The 21,191-nt window shown below is 40.4% G+C and overlaps 1 protein-coding gene across 1 annotated transcript in view; it reads left to right on the plus strand.

Moving 5' to 3' along the window:
• The first annotated feature begins 763 nt into the window (after nucleotides 1-763).
• shmt2 (serine hydroxymethyltransferase 2 (mitochondrial)) overlaps nucleotides 764-21,191 on the plus strand; it is a 41,508-nt gene continuing 21,080 nt past the window's right edge. The window contains exons 1-2 of the mRNA XM_017705180.2: nucleotides 764-873; nucleotides 17,074-17,268. Coding sequence (XP_017560669.1) covers nucleotides 841-873; nucleotides 17,074-17,268 — 228 coding nt within the window. The 5' untranslated portion in view covers nucleotides 764-840. The remainder of the gene's footprint in view (nucleotides 874-17,073; nucleotides 17,269-21,191) is intronic.

Here is a 21,191-nt window from a genome sequence, read left to right on the forward strand (position 1 = left end):
AAGATGAACTAGATTTAAGTGAGAAACAATATCAGGTAAGTTAAAAAAATCTCATTTTCTATATCAGAGGTGCCCAATCCTGCTCCTGGAGATCTACCACCCTGGAGAGTTCAGATCCAGCACACTTGGTTCTAACATTCAAAAGCTCTTCATTACCTGGATCAAATGTGTTAGATGTGGGTTGGAGCTAAACTGCAGGGCGGTGGATCTCCAGGACCAAGACAGAGCACCCGTACTTTAAAATCCTTGCTGAATCTTTTCCTCTTTGAAAATGGATTCATAAATTGCCTACCTTTGGCTGGATATATGACTGTTCTAAGATAAACTTCATACATACAAGTAGAACTCAGTAAACTCTTGAGTATTACTACTACTACTGCTACTACTAAGTCCAGAACCAGCTGGTTCAGAGAGTTTCTTCCCCTGGGCCATCATGAACAGCCAGTAGTGCTGGCGTATCGGTCAATAGGCTTGCCATTACTCTTGATGAAGTATCATCATGATGATCTCCATAGACAATCCACACCACATTCACACCTCAGACAGACTCATCAGATCAGATAATCTCAGAATTCATTGGTTTATTCAATAATGGTAATAACTGCCTTGGACATAATTGCCATTGATATTATTATTGCAGTACGTTACCATAACCCTTCATTGTGGTAAGGTTTAATCAGCTTCTGAATCTCTTTTAGAGGAGTTATGAGGCTGTAGGCAGGATCAAGGAAAGAAACTACAATTCCCATGAACACCCTGCACACGTTGCTCTAGACTACCACTGGCTTACAGGGTGAATGTGTGCAGGCAGAGCCGGAGACTCAACACAGCGTTACCGTCATGTTGACACTGACACTAAGACAGTTTATCAGGGTGAGTATTAAAGCGGGTTTTGTCATATCGGTATTAATACATCGTATAGACATAAATTATCTGTTATTCATTCTGAAGCATTGTTAGCTTCTTTTGCAGCGTTAACGTTAGTCCGGTGGCGACAAGCAAGCTGTATGTTAGCGGCAGGCTAGCTCTAGCAAGGTTTTTATGAGAAATATCAATTTCTCTTTGTCCTGCTGTAGTTAACAGCGTTCATGTGGTTTTATTGCTGAAAACTAGATAGCTTAAGTTACAAGAGAAGGCAAACTGCAGTAGTATGTCATGAACGTGGCAGCTAACGTTAGTTTAGCGTTAGCTGGCTAGCGGCTTTCTGAATGGTTAGCAAATTAGGCTACCGTTGCCTTGATAATTTATGCAAATACAGCCAATACTACAGATATAACTACTGACATTCATTCAGTCAAGGTTAGCTACAGCGCTGGCTTTCTTCATGACTAAAACTACTTTATTATCACATCTTCTTGATAATACAAGAAGCAGATACCTAACTAATAGTCAAGTGGATAGAAGTGAGTAGACGCTGAACTTTCAAATCATTAAAATAATGCAACATGTGTCCGTTTTACCTCAAAACAGTGTAATCCTGAATGCGTAATTTTTCAGCTGGACCTTATCCAGCCGTGCAGGAGTTATAAAGCAGTCCAGTAGTTTTGTGAATCGCTTTTAGAAAATAGCACTGCGGTGGGTTGCCTCTCCTGTGCTGCATGCGCGGTGAAACGATGATGCAACCGTGCAGTTCGTCTTTCATCAGAACTTCGAGAGCTTCTTTTCCAGTGGACACCCTGCAGGCTTCACACACGTTCTCCTTAACTTACCCACCTGAGTGAAAGTGGATGGTATAATGCGAGGAGCTGTGTTGAACCAGAAGCTTGGGTGCAGTGCAAGAATGTGAAATATTTAGAATGAGAATCAGACTTTATTGGCAGGTTTGCAGGCATTGCTCTTCAGTTACACAGCAGCTGACAACAGAAATGGGGATTTCGCACTTGTGCAGTACAGCTACTGTGTAACTGAAGACGATGTATATGCCCTCAGGAGCCAGCATGAATGATAATGTAAATTTAGACACATGGTTATTGTTTGCAAAATTATTGCATTAAGCAATAGTATGATCCAAATTCAGTCAAAATGTACCACATGTGAGACCTGTAGAGCTTTACTGTACAGCTGGCATTTTCCGTGGTGGTTACATGTTTACCATATAATCACTAGCTTCTAATATCACTTTAAAATGTGTAATGACAACCATGTTCTACAGAGATGACATGTAGCACTGTCCATTGGTTCTCTGCACTTGTTTGGCTGGAAGCCAAAATGTTGCCAAACTGGTTCATTGGCACCCTTCTTTTGGGTAAGCTTTACTCTCTCTGAGAGAATAGACCCGCTCCCCATTTCAGTACCGGGTTTAACCACCCCTCGTCCACTCTGACCCCTAATTTCTCCTCAGGAGAATCTCTGGCGTCATCTTAAGTGCTGTTTTATTACCTTATTAGCTCAAGTGAAGTGGAGGGCTGAGGGATTGAGCCAAAACCAGTGTCGACTTCAGCAGCAGAACTCACCCAAAAATCATTGTGAACTGATTCGTTTCCCTTTCCAAACCTGGGAATTATGGCTGTTTATGAGCTGTGGCCTTAAGCTACTTTAAAATAGTAAAACATTTTAAAACCATAGCATTTGATTTGTGGGCTTTAAGCTACAAACTTCTACTATCTGTTAAACATGAATACTGATACAGCTTTATCACTTTCCACTGCTAGCTGGCTCGATAGCATGCCAAAGGCTACATGGCTAATAAGAGTAAGAAGAATAGCATTTTACAGTGGCTGTAATATAGGTTTATAGCTAGACAAAGCAATTACTCGCATGCTATGCACATTATGCTCAAACTTCTTATAAAACATTTGCCTGGCGAGGGGACAAGCTCACTGAGACTGACCTGCCGTGGACGATTGCATTCCGTTGAAATAATCCACCCCTCACTTTCTCCCCTTCCGCTGCAAGTGGTCACTTGCATACTATAGGAGAGATGCACCTCTGAGTGGTGAGTCAAAGTGGGCGAGAGCAATTTTTAAAAAAGAGTTGAAAGTGGACCCTCATCTATCTTAGTTTTAGTTTCATTTGCACGTTCCCCTACAGTTTAAATCTACACAACAATCTTTCCAAGTGGCGTTCAGAGTGTATTTGTGTGATGCTAATTAGTAAATGTTCTGTTTGCACAGCCTATAATTAAGTGCAGTCTTTTTGAACTAACCATAGATTAGAATGATTGCCAGTGGTGGACGGTAACTAAGTAAATGTAATTCGTTACTGTACTTAAGTAGTTTTTTTCGTGTATCTGTACTTTACTTAAATATTTCCATTTTGGCCGACTTTTTACTTTCACTCCACTACATTTCAAAGTCAAATATCTGACTTTTTACTCCACTACATTTTGAGAAATCTGTCGTTCCTTTTGGTTTCTGTGTGTATAAACACGTAACATGTCAAAACAAAAGAAGTGCAAAGCAAGAACACCAATCAGGGCACAGCGGTCACTTTGTTCTGAGCTTGTTTTGACCTGTAGGTCATACCAACCCAGTGCAAGCACACGGTTCAACGTCAGCGCAGCAGTGTAAAAATTTGGGAACACATACGTCTACCTAAACGACTAACCTAACTGTAAATAGACCACAATATAGAAATATGTACACACATACAGTCGTGACTGGCCCGTTTCTTTTTTCTGAATTCATACAAACACTTTCATTTTATAGTAAATTAGTTTGGGTTAGTTTATGTTTATGAACAGAGGCCTACAGATCAATACAGTAAAGGAAAACTTATTTGTGATCCTGAGTTTAAAGACAGTTTTTATTCAACTTGTAACTAATTTACAAAGTAATCTTGAACTGAAACTTTGCTTGTGTGTAAAAGTGATTTCAGAGCCACTCAGTTCTACCTGATGGAAACTGTTTACCTTCAGTGTTTTGTGCTTATGATCATTTTAATAGACGTCAGCGTCACTAATTAATGACATTCTATTAAAAGACTGTTTTTAGTTTACCAAGAGAGACACGGGAGGATTTTCACCTAAAATTAGTTCATGAAGTGAGTCTTGTTAGAAAAATGATACCAGGACATCAGAGGCATAATTACTCTTTTAGTACTTTTATTTTCGATACTTAAGTACATTTGAAGGAAAATACTTTTGTACTTTTACTCAAGTTGAGGTCTAGAGTAAGGACTTCTACTTTTACTGGAGTAATATTTTACCTTGGGTATCTCTACTTTAACTCAATTACATGATCTGTGTACTTCATCCACCTCTGATGATTGCACAAGGGAAATGGTTAAATTAACCTGTAGTGATTAAAAAGAAATCATGTGGCATATGAAGGCGAATGAAAATATCTTTATTAACTGGTGGCATCTCAAAGTGCTTAAAGACAGGTGATAATATTTTATAGTACATAGAATTTTAATCGAATGCAAGGTTAAAGAGAGACGTTTTCAATTGTTTCTTAAATGGGTGAACGGAGATTGACTGTCTAATAAAAGGTGGGATTAGTTCCGCAGTTTAGAAGCCTAATAATTGAAAGGTTGTTCTGCATGTTTTCTGTATTTTACAGAACGTATTTGCAGAAGCTCATTATCTGACATCAGATCTAAGATTAAGTTTAGATTAAGATTGGGCAGTCGTGGGCTGGAGGTTAGGGAACTGGACCTGTGACCGGAAGGTTGCTGGTTCAATCCCCAGTGGCGACAGTCCATGAATGAGGTGTCCTTGAGCAAGACACCTAACCCCCAATTGCTCCACGGGTGCCGTGGATAGAGCTGCCCACTGCTCCAGGCAAGTGTGCTCACTGTCCCCTAGTGTGTATGTGGTGTTTCACTTCACGGATGGGTTAAATGCGGAGGTGGAATTTCCCCGTTTGTGGGATTAAAAAAAAAAAGTATAACTTAACGTGCTGGAACATAGACAGACACTGTAACAAATGTAAGCGGTGCTTTAAGGTAATGTAGAGCTTTAAAGAACTAGGAGCAGAACATTAAAACCTATCCTGAAGGATAAAGGCAGCCAGTGCAGTTCTTTTTAAACTGGAGTGATATGTTCTCTCTTTTCTGTTTTTCTTAGGATGCTGCTGCATTTTGTATGACATTTAAGGGATGTATTGTTTTATTAGGAAGTCCAGTAAGAAGAGAATTACAGTGATCAACTCTGCTTGTAGCAAATGTATTAACAAGTTTCTCTGCATCACTCTGAGATAGAAACGGCTGAATTTTAACAAGATTTTTCGGTTATGAAATATGGGATAAAAACAGAGCTCAGAATCTAAGATCACACCCAGGTTTCGTACTTCAGGTTTGGTATATGAAGCTAAAGAGTTGAGCTTCTCATAAAGCATTTTTCTGAGATTTAGTACCAAGTATCAGTATTTCAGTTTTTTGTTATTAAGTTGTTTTTTTGACATCCACTGAGAAATATGACACAGCGGGTTGGCACGCACATGACAGCGTCCATTCTTATGCTTTAATGCATTAAGGCAAGAAAAGTTTGTGAAGGAAATTTCAAAACTTAAAAGCACATTTTCTTTTCTTTTTCCAAGACATTTGCAGCTGATAGATTGAAGTGCAAAGCAAAATACAACATCAGCAAAGGTTTATCAACCCATAGGCATCTGCATTGTATAGTTAATAAGTTAATGTGTAATACCATGATTTAATAAGCAATAAAACAAACCCCAAAAACTGCATATTTGGTGAAGGTATGTAAGATGCAGGCTTATTTCTTTAAGCTAGTTTCTGCTCAGATAGACCATTGCTAGATGTGCTCACTGGCTTTCACTTTTAGGTCACTCATGGGTTTAATAAAAGGTTCACATGTTTGCATGCTTTTCCAATTGTGTAAATAAGTTCCTTGTGCCCATAATGTGATATGAAAACATGCCTCTCTTGTGCTTTTTTAGGCAGCTCTTATTGCCCTCTCTGAAGCCAGTTCTATATAGTTAAGGACTTTAAGGGAAATTAGGGCATTAGCTAGTATGCTGGTTAAGTCCTGACGTGAAAAACGACTGGCTTCAGTCGCTGCTGTGTTTTTGACCTAATCTAAGAATTAATGCACAAAGTGCTGTGAATGTCATCTGGATTCTTCCAGCAGGATCCGGCCTCAACTGGAAAGCCACACATAAACACTAGGTTACATATCTGTGGATTTGGTAAATCAGCAGATCTTAACTAAAGCTCCTGTTTGTCTTCCTCAGAATTCGTTTAGTGACATTAGAGGAAGTCTTTCTGAAATGAGGTCAGTTATCTGAATTTAGGGTGGCGGTGCAGTGGATTGCTTTTGCCAAATTAAAGCTGTGTTCCTTAGCCAGGATGAACAGATCTAGAGCCAACTCGACTCCAGTTGAACGGCTGAGAGCGCCCAGACTCCTACAAAGCTGCTTTTATTCAGTTCTCTGAGACAGGCTGTGTAACGGTGAAACAGATTCTTTCAGGATGTGCAGCCGATGGATGTTTTCTGTGCTTCCCTTTGCCCTCTTCACCTGTCAGCACATAGCCTCTAATCTCCTTTCTTTCATAAGAAACATTGTTAACCAGATGATTCAATAATTAACTTCTTGTTGTTGCGTTTGCATAATATGACTTTTAAAAGAGGTAAAGTTCACCTCTGTCCTTGACCAATGAAATTAGTACTTTGTATGCACACCCCTGTCTCTTAGCCCCATATGCCTGTGTGGGTTTAGAAGAGACAGAGACCTGAATGTCCCCAAAGTGGTTATACTTTAAAATAAAGAAATGTTTGGCACATTTGAACAGTTTTGCCCAAATGTAGTCAGTTAGCCAACATGTTTGGGCACGTTTTTACACTGATGTAAGTAGGTAACAACTAATGTAAGCACTTACCCTGTCAATTAGCATCATGTAGACTGCGTGGCTAAATCATCACACACGTCTAAAACTGCGAAGTAAGCTCAAAAACTCAGTTTGTGTCACAGTTGTCCATTTCCTAAAGTTTCTGCATAATTAAATTAAGATATTAACAGTCAATCAGTCTGATTTGATGTGAAATGTGCCATTCTAGAGAAACTTGGTAAGAATCGTTTACAGTGTTGGTGATGGGAATGAGACGTCCAAAGTAATTAATGCCTCTAAAAGCTACTTCACAGAAAACTGTTAGATGAAATGGTTACACATGCACTTCCTTATTCCATTATTTATTATGATTGTAGAAAAAAACTCAGCAGACACGTGTCTTTTGGATATTTAAAAAATAGCCATTTTTGAGTTGTAGACAGACGTAACCCCTGGTTCCTATCACCACCACTGTAAAGAAATCAGTTGTCTCTATAATTAACTACTTCAAACACCACATCAAACCACTCTGAATGACTTTGTTTACATCTTAGTTATTGAATTGTGCATACATAGTGGAATCCCCCCCCCCCCCCCCCCCCCCCCCCAAAAAAAAAAAAAACACACTAAAAACCATTAAGGTGCACAGATGCTGGTGTGTAACAATAAACATGCAGAAAGAAACTGATATAGGCCTTAGCAAATGCAGTCATGACCAGTCTGTCCCCAGACGTTTTTAATTAGTTTGTTTATTTCTCCTTTTTTTAAGATGTCCTTATTATCTGTAGCCTAATTTATGCTAAATTGTTTTTGACTTGTGAATAGAGAGAGTTAAAGTGCCATATTTGGATTGTCGCTTCCAGGTTCAAGGCTACTTAATAATTGATTAGATCATATATTTTAATGGTTTCATCTCTATTTTTAGCCCCGCTGTGCCTTAGTCCCAGTTTTGCGAAAATGGGTGGGGAGGGTGGAGGGACCGCGTTGAGGGGGGAGCGAGTTGCAGCTGTCTGCGATGGCATTGGCAGGACGCTGCCGTCAAATCCGGAAGCCAAACGAACTGATTGAGCAGCCACTTAGAAATGCAGAGTTAGTCTAGATGCATATTAAAAAGATTCCTCCTGCGCCCTTCATGTTCCCCTGAAACGGCTTCAGTGCAAGCTCCCTTACTCTTTCTCTCACTTTGGCGGGCCCAGATGTGCCCCATCATGCACCAGCGAACGCGGGCTGACAGGGACGGATGCGTTCCAGGATCGCTCCTCGCAGCCGACTCCATCTCCGGGATTACGGCGATAATGTTCTGGTCTCTGTGGGAAATTGGCTTTCCACACTCCTGATTGTTCCATGTCACTCGCCTTCAGACTGCAAGGAGCCGAGTACTAGAGAGTGAGGGCTTAGGCTACTTCCCTCACTTTGCTTCCTGCCCCTGCCCCGTGTGTCATCCTTGGCCAAATCGGCGGGTAATTTGTAACGGCTGCTCGCCTATTAGTCACTGACAAGAAAGAAAAGAGCGTGTGTCACTCTGACTGATCTCTGCAGCCTGCTGACACTTTCGTTCACCCCATCCCTCGTTCCACGCTCTCTCTCCGTCACCCGTGTTACATGGCTGATTGTCATCCAGCGAGACCTTGATGGACAGCAGTCATCTGTAAAATTGACTCCTTCCCTTGGAAACAAGAAAATAACAAAAAATAATAAGCAAAATGAAATGATTTTTTTCCCTTCTCTTTCTGTTTTGAGCCACTTTCTTGTGTGAGTCAGGCAGGGCAGATGTGAAATGGCACATTCTAAAATGACAAACATTGTGTCAGTCATGCCAGCTGAGCTATGCTTGTGTGTGTCTGTGCTGGGCTGTGTGTGTTTGAGTTATTCTCACTCTCTGTGCCTCTACAAAGTTCCTGCTTCAAAGTTCACCTTCAGAGCCTGTAATATCTCTCGTTCCGAATATAGTTCCATGACAGATCTGGTCCTTGTGTCTTATCAGCTCTAATTTTCATTTTTTTCCAGTCCTCTGAATATTTTAATAATTATCATCTGTAAGTGTTGATAATGCTCCAGAATAATTTTGTGTGCGTGCTACAGACTCATTGCTGGGTCTACAGTCTTCCTCATGAAATTATGGGGAGGCACAATATATCGTTTCTCAATCGTTATGATCACCTCGGAATTTGCGGTACTGCAATGTATTGTATATTGCAGAAGGCTGTGAGCCAATATTTTATTTTGTGCTTTGAGCACCTCTGTGTGTTTGGGTGAAGATGAATTCAACAAAGATGAATTATTTTGTTAAAAAATATTTAAACAGGTCAACCTTTAGTCTTGTCCTGGGGGGGAGGCCAACTACAGGAAGAAGATGGAAGAACAGGTGCAAAGTAAAAATATCTGTGGGGTCTGGAAAAGTCTGAAAACAATCTCTGGGCATGAGAAACCCGACCCCCAAGCTGTAGGGGACCAAAAATGGGTGATTGATCTCAATCTATTTTTCAAAAGATTTTATCACCCCTGCCCCCTCCATCAATTGCCCCCTATTCACAACTCTCACCTCACAGCCACCTGCCACTGATCTCTCTACTGTGAGCTCAACCCCCCCTACCTGCACACTCCAGCAACCAGCCCTCCTTACAACAGCCCAGATGAGAAATGAGCTCAGAAAGATCAGAGTGAGGAAAGCGGCGGGTCTGGATGTCATCAGCCGCAGGCTCCTTAAGTCCTGCGCAGATCAGCTGTGTGGGATAGTTGGAACACATGTTCAACATGAGCCTGAAGCTCAGGAAGGTACCACAACTGTGGAAAACATCTTGTGTGGTACCGTTGCCAAAGAAGCAGCAACCAAAGGACCTCAGCAGCTGCAGGCTTGTGGCACTGACGTCACATCTGATGAAGACGCTAGAGAGCCTGGTCCTTGTATATCCCTACCTTCTGATTAGCTCTTCTATGGACCCACTCCAGTTTGCCTTCATCCTGGCATCAGGAGTGGATGACACTGTCATCTGCCTCCTACGCAGAGCTCTTTATCACATGGAGAAGCCTGGGAGCACTGTAAAAATCATGTTCTTTGATTTCTACAGTGCTTTTAACACCATACAGCCTAGGCTCTCGAGGGACAAGCTGGAGAACACAGGGGTGGATCACCACCTGTCAAACTGGATTCTGGACTCACCAACTGACCACAGTATATAAGGGCACGCGACAGTGTGACTGACATGGTGTTCAGCAGCACAGGGGCCCCACAGGGTACAGTCCTGGCACCGTTCCTCTTCATCCTGCAGACTTAATTTACAGCTCACCAAACTGCCATCTACAGAAGTTCTCTAATAACTCAGCAATCATCGGGCTCATTACAGATGAGGACGACAGAGAGTACAGAGAACTGACCCAGGACTTTGTGGAGTGGTATCTGAGGAACCCTCTCCTGATCAACGCGAGGAAAACCAAAGAGAAGGTGGTGGAGTTCTGTAGAACCAGTCACTTCCCTCCACCAGTGAACATCCAGGGAAGGGACATTGAGAGGGTCGACTCTTATAAGTACCTGGGTTTTCATCTTAACAATAGACCAGACTGGTCAGAAAACACAGGTGCACTTTATAGGAAAGACTAGAGTAGACTCTACCTGCTCAGAAGACTGAGGCGTTTGGAGTGCAGGGGCCACTCCTGAGCACCTTCTTTGACACCATTGTGGCATCAGCCATCTTTTTTGGAGTGGTCTGCTGGGGCAGCAGCATCTCAATGGCACACAGGAAGAGACTTAACAGACTCATTAAGAGGGCCAGCTCTGTCCTGGGTAGCCCCATAGGCCCATTGCAGACAGTGGGAGAGAGGAGGATGTTAGCCAGACTAGCATCCATGCTGAAGAACAGCTTCCACTACATACATGAGACTCTGGCAGCTCTGGGCAGCTCCTTCAGTGAAAGGCTGCTTCACCCCAAGTGTGTGAAGGAGCACTTATGCAGGTCCTTACTTCCTGCTGCTGTTAGACTGTGCAACCAGCACTGCTCCCAGTAGAACCCCCACCACCCCCAACTAGTCTTTACACACCTACAGAACATGCTGTGATTATCACCTTTTCCTGTGCGCAATATAATCAACACTCCATGTACAATATATTTTTAAATATCTCTATAGAGTATACTCTTGAGCTTTCTATGTATAATTGTTTATATTCTTAAGTCCTCACCATTCCATGTGTAATATAAAACGTTACCTCGTGTGTAATACACCTTGTGAATTTCAGACAAAATATCCTTACAATGTAAATATCTTAACTTTATTTATAATTCTTTATCTTGTTATTTTTTGTGAAGGCTAGTGTTTATCTTATTTTTTATGTTTAGTTTTAATATATCTTGTCTATATAGTAACCAGTAACAAACTGCTGCTGTAACACTGGAAATTTCCCCGTTGTGGGATTAATAAAAGATCTTATCTTAAAATATGTGTCAGTTATGTATCCTCCATGGAGTGTTTTCTGAGTGTTGTTCAATTGATGGTGGACCAGTATTAATAAAATGTTTGATTAGTTGAGAGTGTATCTTAATTTTCCAAGCGTCAGTTGCAGAATGGTGTTCATGTAGCCTAATTAAAATATTATTACAAATGTATAATAATATATACTTTAAATTAAAACTCCTGCTTAAATTCCGCTCGCTAAGCTCATAAACTTATTCCGTTGCTGGAAAATTAGTTCAGTTTGCAAACAGTTTTTTTTTTAAAGGACAAGGAGAGTGGAGTACGAGAGCATGTTCTTTGGTACTTGTCACTACCGAAACTGTTACTGATACCATATTGATTAAACTACTTAGAATGATGTAGTTGCTAGTGTGAGTGCAAAGTACCTTAACAGTTAAATCATTAAAATCAAACTGATTTTAATTAACATGCATTAGTTTTCTATGCTGAGTGATATAGTCATGAACCCAGGAGTATGCATTGATACTAGGATCTAACAGTTACTTTAGATCTTGTTGCCTTGCACAGCAGAGTGGATTTTGTTCCACATCAGAAAAGTGCTTCTATACAGCAGAAGTAAAGTGCGTTTCATAGTTTTGATCCTCATCCGCTTTTTTCAACAGTCGCTGTAACACACTGACAGCAGGAATCACAACAGAGGTGTTGTCCGGAGTGTTCACTTGTCCATATTTGTCTTATTGTCTACAGATAATTCTCAGTAAAATAAAATGAAATTTGAAATGACACGCTGTGCTCCAGAGTACTGAGCAAACACATTGACAAATGTTGAGAAAACCATTGATAAGCCACACTGTGCACTAAAACTAAAAATAGGTGGTCATTGGACAGCACAGTCTCTCTGCAGCTTATTTTACAAAGACAAGTTTTAAAAAACATCAACATAATTTTCATACCTCACAGTTCTGTTCAGTCAAACAGTGTAAATTCAGCAAATATTGACTATTTTGCCTCCGTTTTGCCAGCCTACGAGACTTTTTGCGTAGTATATGCCAAGACAGAGTGTGTAAAATGACCAGCGATTTTCGAAGTCTTGTCAAGTAAAGGCTTACTCACACTTAATCTGTATCGTTTGATCATAAGTGTGTAAATACATACTAGGCTTATGTCACATGATATCAGATAGCATCGGATGTTGGTTTTGGTGCATTTTGTATGAGTAAATGAGCACGATATTGGGCCAATACCTCATACCAGTATCGGCATTGATGCATTGCTAGCTTTGTGAAATAAATCAGCATATTTCTGAAGTTGACAGATACAGCTGTCTGTCAGACAGCTCAGTTTGTGTTCACAGCTTGTCTAAACGCAAGGCATGTTCATATGCACATTTCTGCACGCACACACACCCCAACACATCCCTCCACATCACTCTGCTTCTGTGTCGCAGTGGACTCTGTGTCCCCAGTGGATGAGCAGACAGCAAAGGACAGGTCCCGTCAGAGAGTAATGACCCATGTCATGTGTGTGTGTGGGCTTGTGTGTGTATGCGTGGTCATGATGTGGCCCCTCAGAGACAGCTGGTTGCTCTCTGTCCCGGGGCTGGCGCGCAGGGCGCTGCCGTTGACAGAAGGCCAAGGGAGCTGTGCCACTTTGTTGCCCATTACTGCGGCAGCACCACTTCCATGAGGCACCTCTCGTCCTGACCTCACATTCTTACTTGAGAGAAAGAGGCAAATGGTTTTGGGCGCATGTGCGTGTGTGATTGTTCACAGGGGAGGAAACATAACAGCAGAAATGTAACGTCATACTGTAGACTTATCAACAGGTGAGCTGTTGCAACTTTATTTTGCCATAGTCTTGATGGTACAAGTTTCAAGTTTTTTCTCTGAATCCAGGTCTTTAATTTGGGATGCATTGATCCACTTTTTTACTTCTTATACAGATGCATGATGTTTGAGCATAGGCCCATTGTCAGTACTGATACTCTATCTAACTAGCTAATAAGTCATGATATTTGTACAGTTCCACATTTTAAATATTTTGTTTCAGCATGAACGGTGTTCTGTGTCACTAATAAAGGATATCAAGCTTGAGTGAATGGCATTTACTATTATATGTTTAAGACTAACCTATTTTTTACATTTTCTATACATAATTGGTAGTTACTATTATAAAAATAGAGCCATAGGGATCCAAGCACTTTCAGACTTCATTAATATTGTTTTTGATGATTATTGAGCTTTTGCAAAGCTCTCAGGGTACAAGCGTCACATTTCTTTAAGTTGTCCATTACCTTTGTAAAAGCGCCTCAGGCAGGATTTGAACCAAGCACTTTCTTATTGGAAGTGAGCTGTTTTCATGACAAGTGTCCATGCTGTGCAGCACTTTTTAGACAATTTATTGGTCATGGAGAATAAGGAAACAAGCATCAGTTTAGGAACTGGTTTCCAACTTTCAATTATTATGATCAGTGAGTAATAAAATTAAAAATGAATTCAGAATACACCCTCAGTTTGTCTTTCTGTATAAATGTTTCAAATTCTGTTATCAGGCAATCACTTCTGTATTCAGTGAAATGCTGATTTTGTTTTATATGGACTGGAAAATTAACCTCACTATTGCAGGTTTGTTTATATTTGTTGTATTTATGACAGTGGCATAGATAGAATGCAGTGGGATAAAATAACTGTAGAGGATCATAATTAATTAATATAACCGATACCAATCCAATCAAATGTACACTGATTTGCCTAATATTCAGATCGGATTAGGGATATAATAATACAAGATTTTATTTATTTATTGGCGTGATGTGCTATGTTCCAGTCAAGTTTTTCTCAGTGCCTGTAACTTGTGGCATCTTCTTAACCTTCCACAAACTTAGCCTTCTGCCCTTGTGCTTGCGCTGAAGTAATGAACGTCTTATTCATTTTGTCATGTGCCCTAAGGCCTATTATAACACTCATTAGTGTTATTTATATACTCATAAGATTTACAGTATTTACCCATTATATCTTTGAGACACTGTAGGCGCCCACCTTACCCTTCAGTATTATGGCTTCTGATGAAGTGACCGAGTCTGTTCCAACCGTCGGTGCTCTCATGCTAGGCAAATCCAGTCTCTCATACATTGTCTCCTAATGCTCTCACATCATTGAGCTAATTGTTTTTTAATAACGTTTTTTAAACGAAGTAGTCCATCACACTCCTGGCCTCCTGTGGAGCAAGGAGCTTCGGTTGCTTGGAAAGAGGATCGAGCAGGGGGTCCATTATCTTTATTACTGTTATTTATGAAGTGCCTGGCTTTGTGCATTTATTAAGGACAAACATAGCCTTGGCAATTTTATCGCCAAGCATGCAAGTTTCCAAGAAAATACAGTAGCTATTAGGCAGCCTTTTTTGTCCATGGGTTGGTCATAGCCTTTGAAAAGGGAGCAAATGGAGATGAAAAAGCAAATGAAATGTCAAAGAAATGTTTGGCTGTTGACCTAAAAGTGGTGGAGGAGAGAACAGTAAGAAAGAGAAGAAGTGGATGACTGAGCTCTGAACTGACAAATGAATGAAAATAACAGAACAAGAGAGGGGAAAAGAGAGCAAGAAGAACTGATAAAGGCCTCGTGTGAAGTGAAATGTGTGAGCGTGTGATTAGATAAGAGTTGTGCTGAATTTTTGCCCTGCTTTGTGGAGTCCTGCAATAAAGTGTCTCATCAGTACTGCTGACTCCAGCATAATTAACCCTCCACACTGATTATTATATCTCTCAACCGGCCACTCTCTCTTGCCTATATGGATGAGGATGTACAACCACAATGGTGTTAACAGCTTTAGTGTAAGTTGTATAACTAGATGAGATGAATCAAGATTATTTTATCAATCTTTTTTCAATGTTAAATTTGCCTAACAACACCGAATCTTGGTTCTAAATTTGTAAGACTTTAACTCAAAATGTCTCAAAAATGCTGAGAACTGGGCCTGGAACTGTTAGCGGTAAGACGGTGCCTCTAACAGTTGCAAAAACAGGTTTCAAAGATGGGCTTTTTTCAGCAACACACAGCTGTTCAAAGCAGAGTCTCACACCATTGCCACATCATCTTGTTTTTATTAGTCTCCTCATGATAAATCAGAAATAATCACTGCGAGCACTACTTCATGTACACAGCCCATATGCTCCTTTACGTAACGCCTCTTTCTGTGCTGCCAGTTCATTTAGAATGATTTTTTTAACTTTGACTTGCTTAGCTTTCAAAACGTGTCTCTAGACCAGACACACTCTGTGGCCAAATATGTATGTGGATACACCTTCTTACTTCTTATTAATGAGTTCTGGTGCTTCAACCACACCCATTGCTAACAGGTATATGAAATCAAGCACATAGCCATGCAGTCTCAATAGACTAACACTGGCAGAAGAATGGATTGTACTGCAGAGCTCAGTGACTTTAAAAATGGTACTGTTCTTGGATGCCTGCTAAATCTGCCAACTGTAAGGGCTATTATTGTGAAATGAAAGCATTTAGCAGCAACAGAAGCTTATCCATGAATCAGCAGACCACACAAAGTCATAAAATGGTGCCACCAAGTGCTGAAGGATGTATCGCACAAGCATAAGATCACCATGCACAATGCCAAATGTCAGCTGGAGTGGTGTAAAGCATGCTGCCACTGGACTCAAGAGCCATGGAAATGTTTTCTCTGGAGTGATAAATTACACTTCACTATATGGCACTCTGATGGTCGAATCTGGGTTTGGTGGATAGCAGGGGAACAGTACCTACCGGAATGCATAGTGCAAACAATAATGTTAGGTGCAGGAGGAATAATTGTCTGGGGCTGTTTTTCAGTGTTTGGGCCCCTTAGTTCCAGTGAAGGATGATGTTAATGCTACAGCAAACAAAGATGTTTTAGACAATTCTATGTTTTCAGCGTTGTAGCAGCAATTTGGGGAAGATCCTGTCCTGTTCCAGCATGACTGTGCCCCTGTGCACAAAGCAAGGTCTATAAAGACACAGTTTGACGAGGTTGATGTGAAGGAGCTCCAGTGGCTTCAGAGTCCTGACCTCAGCCTCACTTGAATGCTTCTTGGTTGAAGTGGAACGTTCTTCTCATCCCAACATCAGTGTGTGACCTCACAAATGCTCTTTTGAGTGAATAGGGACAAATGCCCACAAACACACTTCAAAACTTTTAAAAGCCTTCCCAGAAGAGTGGAGGCTGCATTTTGTAGTGTAATATACCCACTCTGTAGGCTAAATGGAATAGTAGCATCATGTGCGTTCCCATGCTGGCTTTCAGAGCAACTGCATACATTGCAGTGCTATAGGCTGTTCATGTTCAGACAGGCTAACTTAATTGTGTCTTTGCAGAAGCAGCAATGAACTTTTAATTTACATTAGTGTGCCACTGCCTTGAAAAATCGATGTTTTGTTTACCATAGAGCTCTTGGCTATGATGCTGATGATCCTTTCTGCACTCATCACTGTGAGCTCTACTTAAAAGTGGGCTGCCTCTCTCTGGCTGTAAGATGAAAGCAGTGGTTTAATATTCATTTACATGACCCAGCAGATAGTTCAAATTTATTTGACGTACCCAGCTCAAAAAAAGTTGTTAAATGTTTCATCAGACTGTATTGTATGTCTGTAACTTATGCAAATTATAATTTCTCTATTACACTTTTTTCATCTAATACATTCAAGCTTTATTCTAAGTTTCACTGCATAAATAAAGAATATAATTGAGTTTCAGGTGTTGCTTTTGAAGCAATAATTAAAACTCACAAAATATAGAAATAGGAAAATTCTGTCAGTAAGTAAACATTAATGTACGTCATTGTTCTTGCATATTTTAACAGGGTCTCATAGCTGCAACCCTGATCTCAGTTTGGCATTTGCATTAAAATAAAAAAGACTCTTTCCTTGTCCTGTCTCTGTGTACCCCCAGCCCTTGAGCCAACGTGGTCCTGCAGCTCTTAGTGCAGGCCTGAGGGAGCAACACTCTGCAGCCGCTCGGCCAGCTGAGCATGACCGGCCCTGGACTGGGCAGGACAGTTTGGCCCAAGATGACCCTGAGATGTGGGACTTGTTGCAAAAAGAGAAAGACAGACAGTGTCGTGGACTGGAACTCATAGCTTCAGAGGTAAACAAAACAAAGTACACACATTATAATCAGTTGATTGTTTGACTACACACATTGTAATTGGTTGATACTTGTCCTCACTTATTGAATGCATATTATTGCTTAACCATAAATTGTTTAATCATAAACATAAATTTTTATGGTTGGCCATTTTATCAGCTGCATCTACCACAAAGGTGCACTTTGTAGCCCGTCCGCTGCTGTGTAATTTATGAGGCACACTTCCTTGTCGGTCAATGAAAAGAGACCACCGCTGACCAGAAATTACTTGAGTGGTGGACCGTTCTCAGCACAGCAGTGACACCACCACAATAGTGACATGTTAGTGGGTGTTGCACTGGTTTATCAAGCGCAGCAGCACTGCTGGAGTTTTTAAATACCTCACTGTCACTGCTGGGTTGAGAATGGTCTGCCAACACAAAATACTGAACCAGTTGTGGCCTGACTGCAGGGCTGGAGGATAACTAACACAAACTGTGCATGGAAGATGAGGTACATTCTCTCACTATGCTCTTACGATGTCTACCAGCAAGGTAGGTGTGCATAGTAAAATGGCCAGTATGTGTGATTTACCCCCGCCTGAAACCCATAGCAGCCTTAGGTGCTCTTCCATGTCACCATGTCATGACTGCTGTTCTGAGAATGATCCACTACCAAAATAACATCTGGTCAGCAGTAGGGATGTAACAGCCCATCGATCTGTATCGATGCATTTACATTTACATTTAATTTACATTTATGGCATTTGGCTGACGCTCTTATCCAGAGCGACTTACAATTTGATCATTTTACACAGGCGAAGGTGGTGTTAGGAGTCTTGCCCAAGGACTCTTATTGGTATAGTGTAGGTGGCTTGTCCAAGCAGGGGATTGAACCCCAGTCTACAGCGTAGAAGGCAGAGGTGTTAACCACTACACTAACCAACCACTGGCATTGGCCAAATAGCAAACATAACCATAAACGTGTGTTATTTGTAGCTTAAACTTTGTCAAATAAAAGAACATAATTCAGTGTAATAAAAGTTGTGATTATAGTGTTTTATTTTCTTCAGTTTGTACATGAGACTGTAATTAATCTATAATCCCATTTCCAAAAAAATTGGGACACTGTGCAGAATGTAAATAAAAGGAGTATGCAATGATGAGCAAATCATGTAAATTATATTTTTTCAGATGTTGAAACTGAGAAACTTTGTTTTTTGGAAAATATGTGCCCATTTTGAATTTGATACCAACAACATATACCAAAAAAGTTCGGCCATGTTTCACCACCTCTTCCTTTAACAACTCTCTGTAGGTGTTTGGGAACTGAGGAGATGGACTGCTGTTTTGAAAGTGAAATGTTTTTCGATTTTTTTTTTAAATAAGATTTCAGCTGCTCAACAGCTCTGGGGCTTTGTTATTTTTCATTTCATAATGCACCAAATGTTATCCATGGTGACAGGTCTGGACTGCAGGCAGGCCAGTTTAGTGGCCAGACTCTTTTAGTACGGAGCAATGCTGTTGTAAAACTTGCAGAATGTTTTACATTGTCTTGCTGAAATAATCAAGGCCTTCCCTGAAAAAGATGAAGTCTGGATGGCAGCAAATGTTGTCAAACCATGTATATATCATTCAGCCTTATTGGTGCCTTCACAGATGTGCATGTCACCCATGACATGTGCACTAGTGCACCCCATACCATCATGAATATTCGCATTTGAACTGTGCACTGATAACAAGCTGAGTGGTCTTTAGGCCTGAGGACACAGTGTCCATGATTTCCAAAAGAAATTTCAAATTTTGATTTGTCGGACAACAGAACAGTTTTACACTTCTCAGTCTATTTTAAATGAGTTCTGGCCAAGAGAAGGCAGCAGCAGTTGTGGTTCCTGTTTATATATGGTTTCTTCTTTGCACGTTAGAGTTTTAACTTACATTTGTGGATGCAGTGAAGAATTGTATTCACAGACATTGGTTTTCAGAAGTGTTCCTGAGCCCATGCATTGTTTTCTGCTACAGAGTAATGTCTGTTTTTGATGCAGTGCTACCTGAGGGCCCAAAGATCAAGGCCAGTAAATACTGTTTTTTGGCCTTGTCCATTGCATACAGATTTCTCCAGATTCTCTGAATCTTTTAATGATATTGTGTACCATGGATGAGTTCTTTGCTACTTTATGGTGATAAATGTTAAATTGTTGCACTATTTGCTCGTCTTTTACAGAGTGATGAATCCCTCCTCATCTTTACTTCTGAAAGGCTCAGCCTCTCACTGGTGCTTTTTTATACTTAATCATGTTACTGACCTGTTGCCAATTGGTGCCAACAGGTGTTTTTTTAGCATTACACGACTTTACCAGCCTTTTGTTGCCTTGTCCCAACTTTTTTGGAACGTGTTGGTATCAAATTCAAAATGGGCATATATTTTTCCAAAAGCAACAAAAATGTTTCAGTTGCAACATTTGATTTCAATGAAATAAGGTTTAAATGATTTGCACATCAGTGCATTTTGTTTTTATTTACATTTTGCAGTTTTTTTGGAAGTGGGGTTGTAGTAAGAATGAACAGAATTGTGAATATTATAAACTTTGCCGCCAGAGAATCGATTAGCTTAGCTTGAAACCTTGTTCTGAGAAGTTTTGCTTCTTGGTGGTTGGTGGTTTTGCCTCATGTATGAGAGCTGAGGCATTATTTTCCTCATGTTTTTCCTGAGACCTGAAGCTATTTTGATGTTTGAAACCTGGCTCTGTGGTCTGAAGACGTCCTAAAATGTGCACTGTAATGCAGGCAGACTTTTGTATGGCCTGCACTGAGCATGTTCAGCCAGCTGCATTTTTACAACAAGCTTGTCTATGCTAGGTACGATAAGTGTGGTATTAATGTAGGAATTCTCAGTTAAAATGATTGAGAGTTCTCCATTATATCCAAACAGTGACCAACAAATTATTTGAAGCTTTAACATGTAGTTATTCTGTTAATAAAAATGTTGCTTGTAATTTTGTGAGTACCTGCTGCTTAATGTATTCACATTATTAAAACAGCACTCCTGCCATAATGAAAAACTGAATTATTACTGCATCTGTTGTAAACATGCCTGCTTGCCTTTTATAGATAGTGACATTTTTCAGTTTAAATACAAGGAAAACCCTCTTCTGATGATGCATCCTAAAAGGTGGCAGGAATTTTTTGCAAGATTTCAAGCATTTTTGGGTGTGTACTTGGAGATGGACTGGTTGGTTTGTTTGTTTTTTTGTTTTGTTTTTTGTTTTTTTCTAGCTTCCTAGTGCAGATGGAAGCCAGATAGCTAACATTACTGCTATAAACTCAGATTTCTTATTGCTGTTATTTAACACTGCTGTCTGTCTTTAGATCATCATTACAGTGAAGAGCATAGGTTAATAAAGCAATGGAAATTACTTAGATTAGGAGGATAACAAGCTCATAGATAAAGTTAGCAAGGTAGCTACGTAGCTGGCTACAAACTTTACCTCAACTTAGCTTCTTTTCTATGATGATTTTCTTGGTGATGAGGCTACAATGTTTCTTAAAAGTTCTAACAACGTTCTAAAGAACTTTGGAGTGGATGTGTGACACATCACTGCCTATAGAAGGACAGTCAAGACCAAAATCACAGGCTGAAGTTTAAGTATGTAGACATGAGCTTGCACTGACACAAAATAGCTTTAGTGACATGAGCACCACTTATTTCTCAATATTTAATACGTCAAGCAGTATCTCCATCCGCTATGAGCATGTATGTGCAGCTGCTGGTTACGTGTAATTTCAGACATTTCTGAGGTTCTCCTGATGTGCCTGTTCCACCCATGACTCATACTGTGCTGCAGATGAGTTCCAGGTCACATCGAGCTTTTTTTGCTAATTTGCTCTCTTAGTTCTGCATAGCTCTGCATAGCTGTTTACCCACTGAGACATGCACTGATGGGT

This window comes from Pygocentrus nattereri, chromosome 26, assembly GCF_015220715.1.
Source record: "Pygocentrus nattereri isolate fPygNat1 chromosome 26, fPygNat1.pri, whole genome shotgun sequence".
NCBI lineage: Eukaryota > Metazoa > Chordata > Actinopteri > Characiformes > Serrasalmidae > Pygocentrus > Pygocentrus nattereri.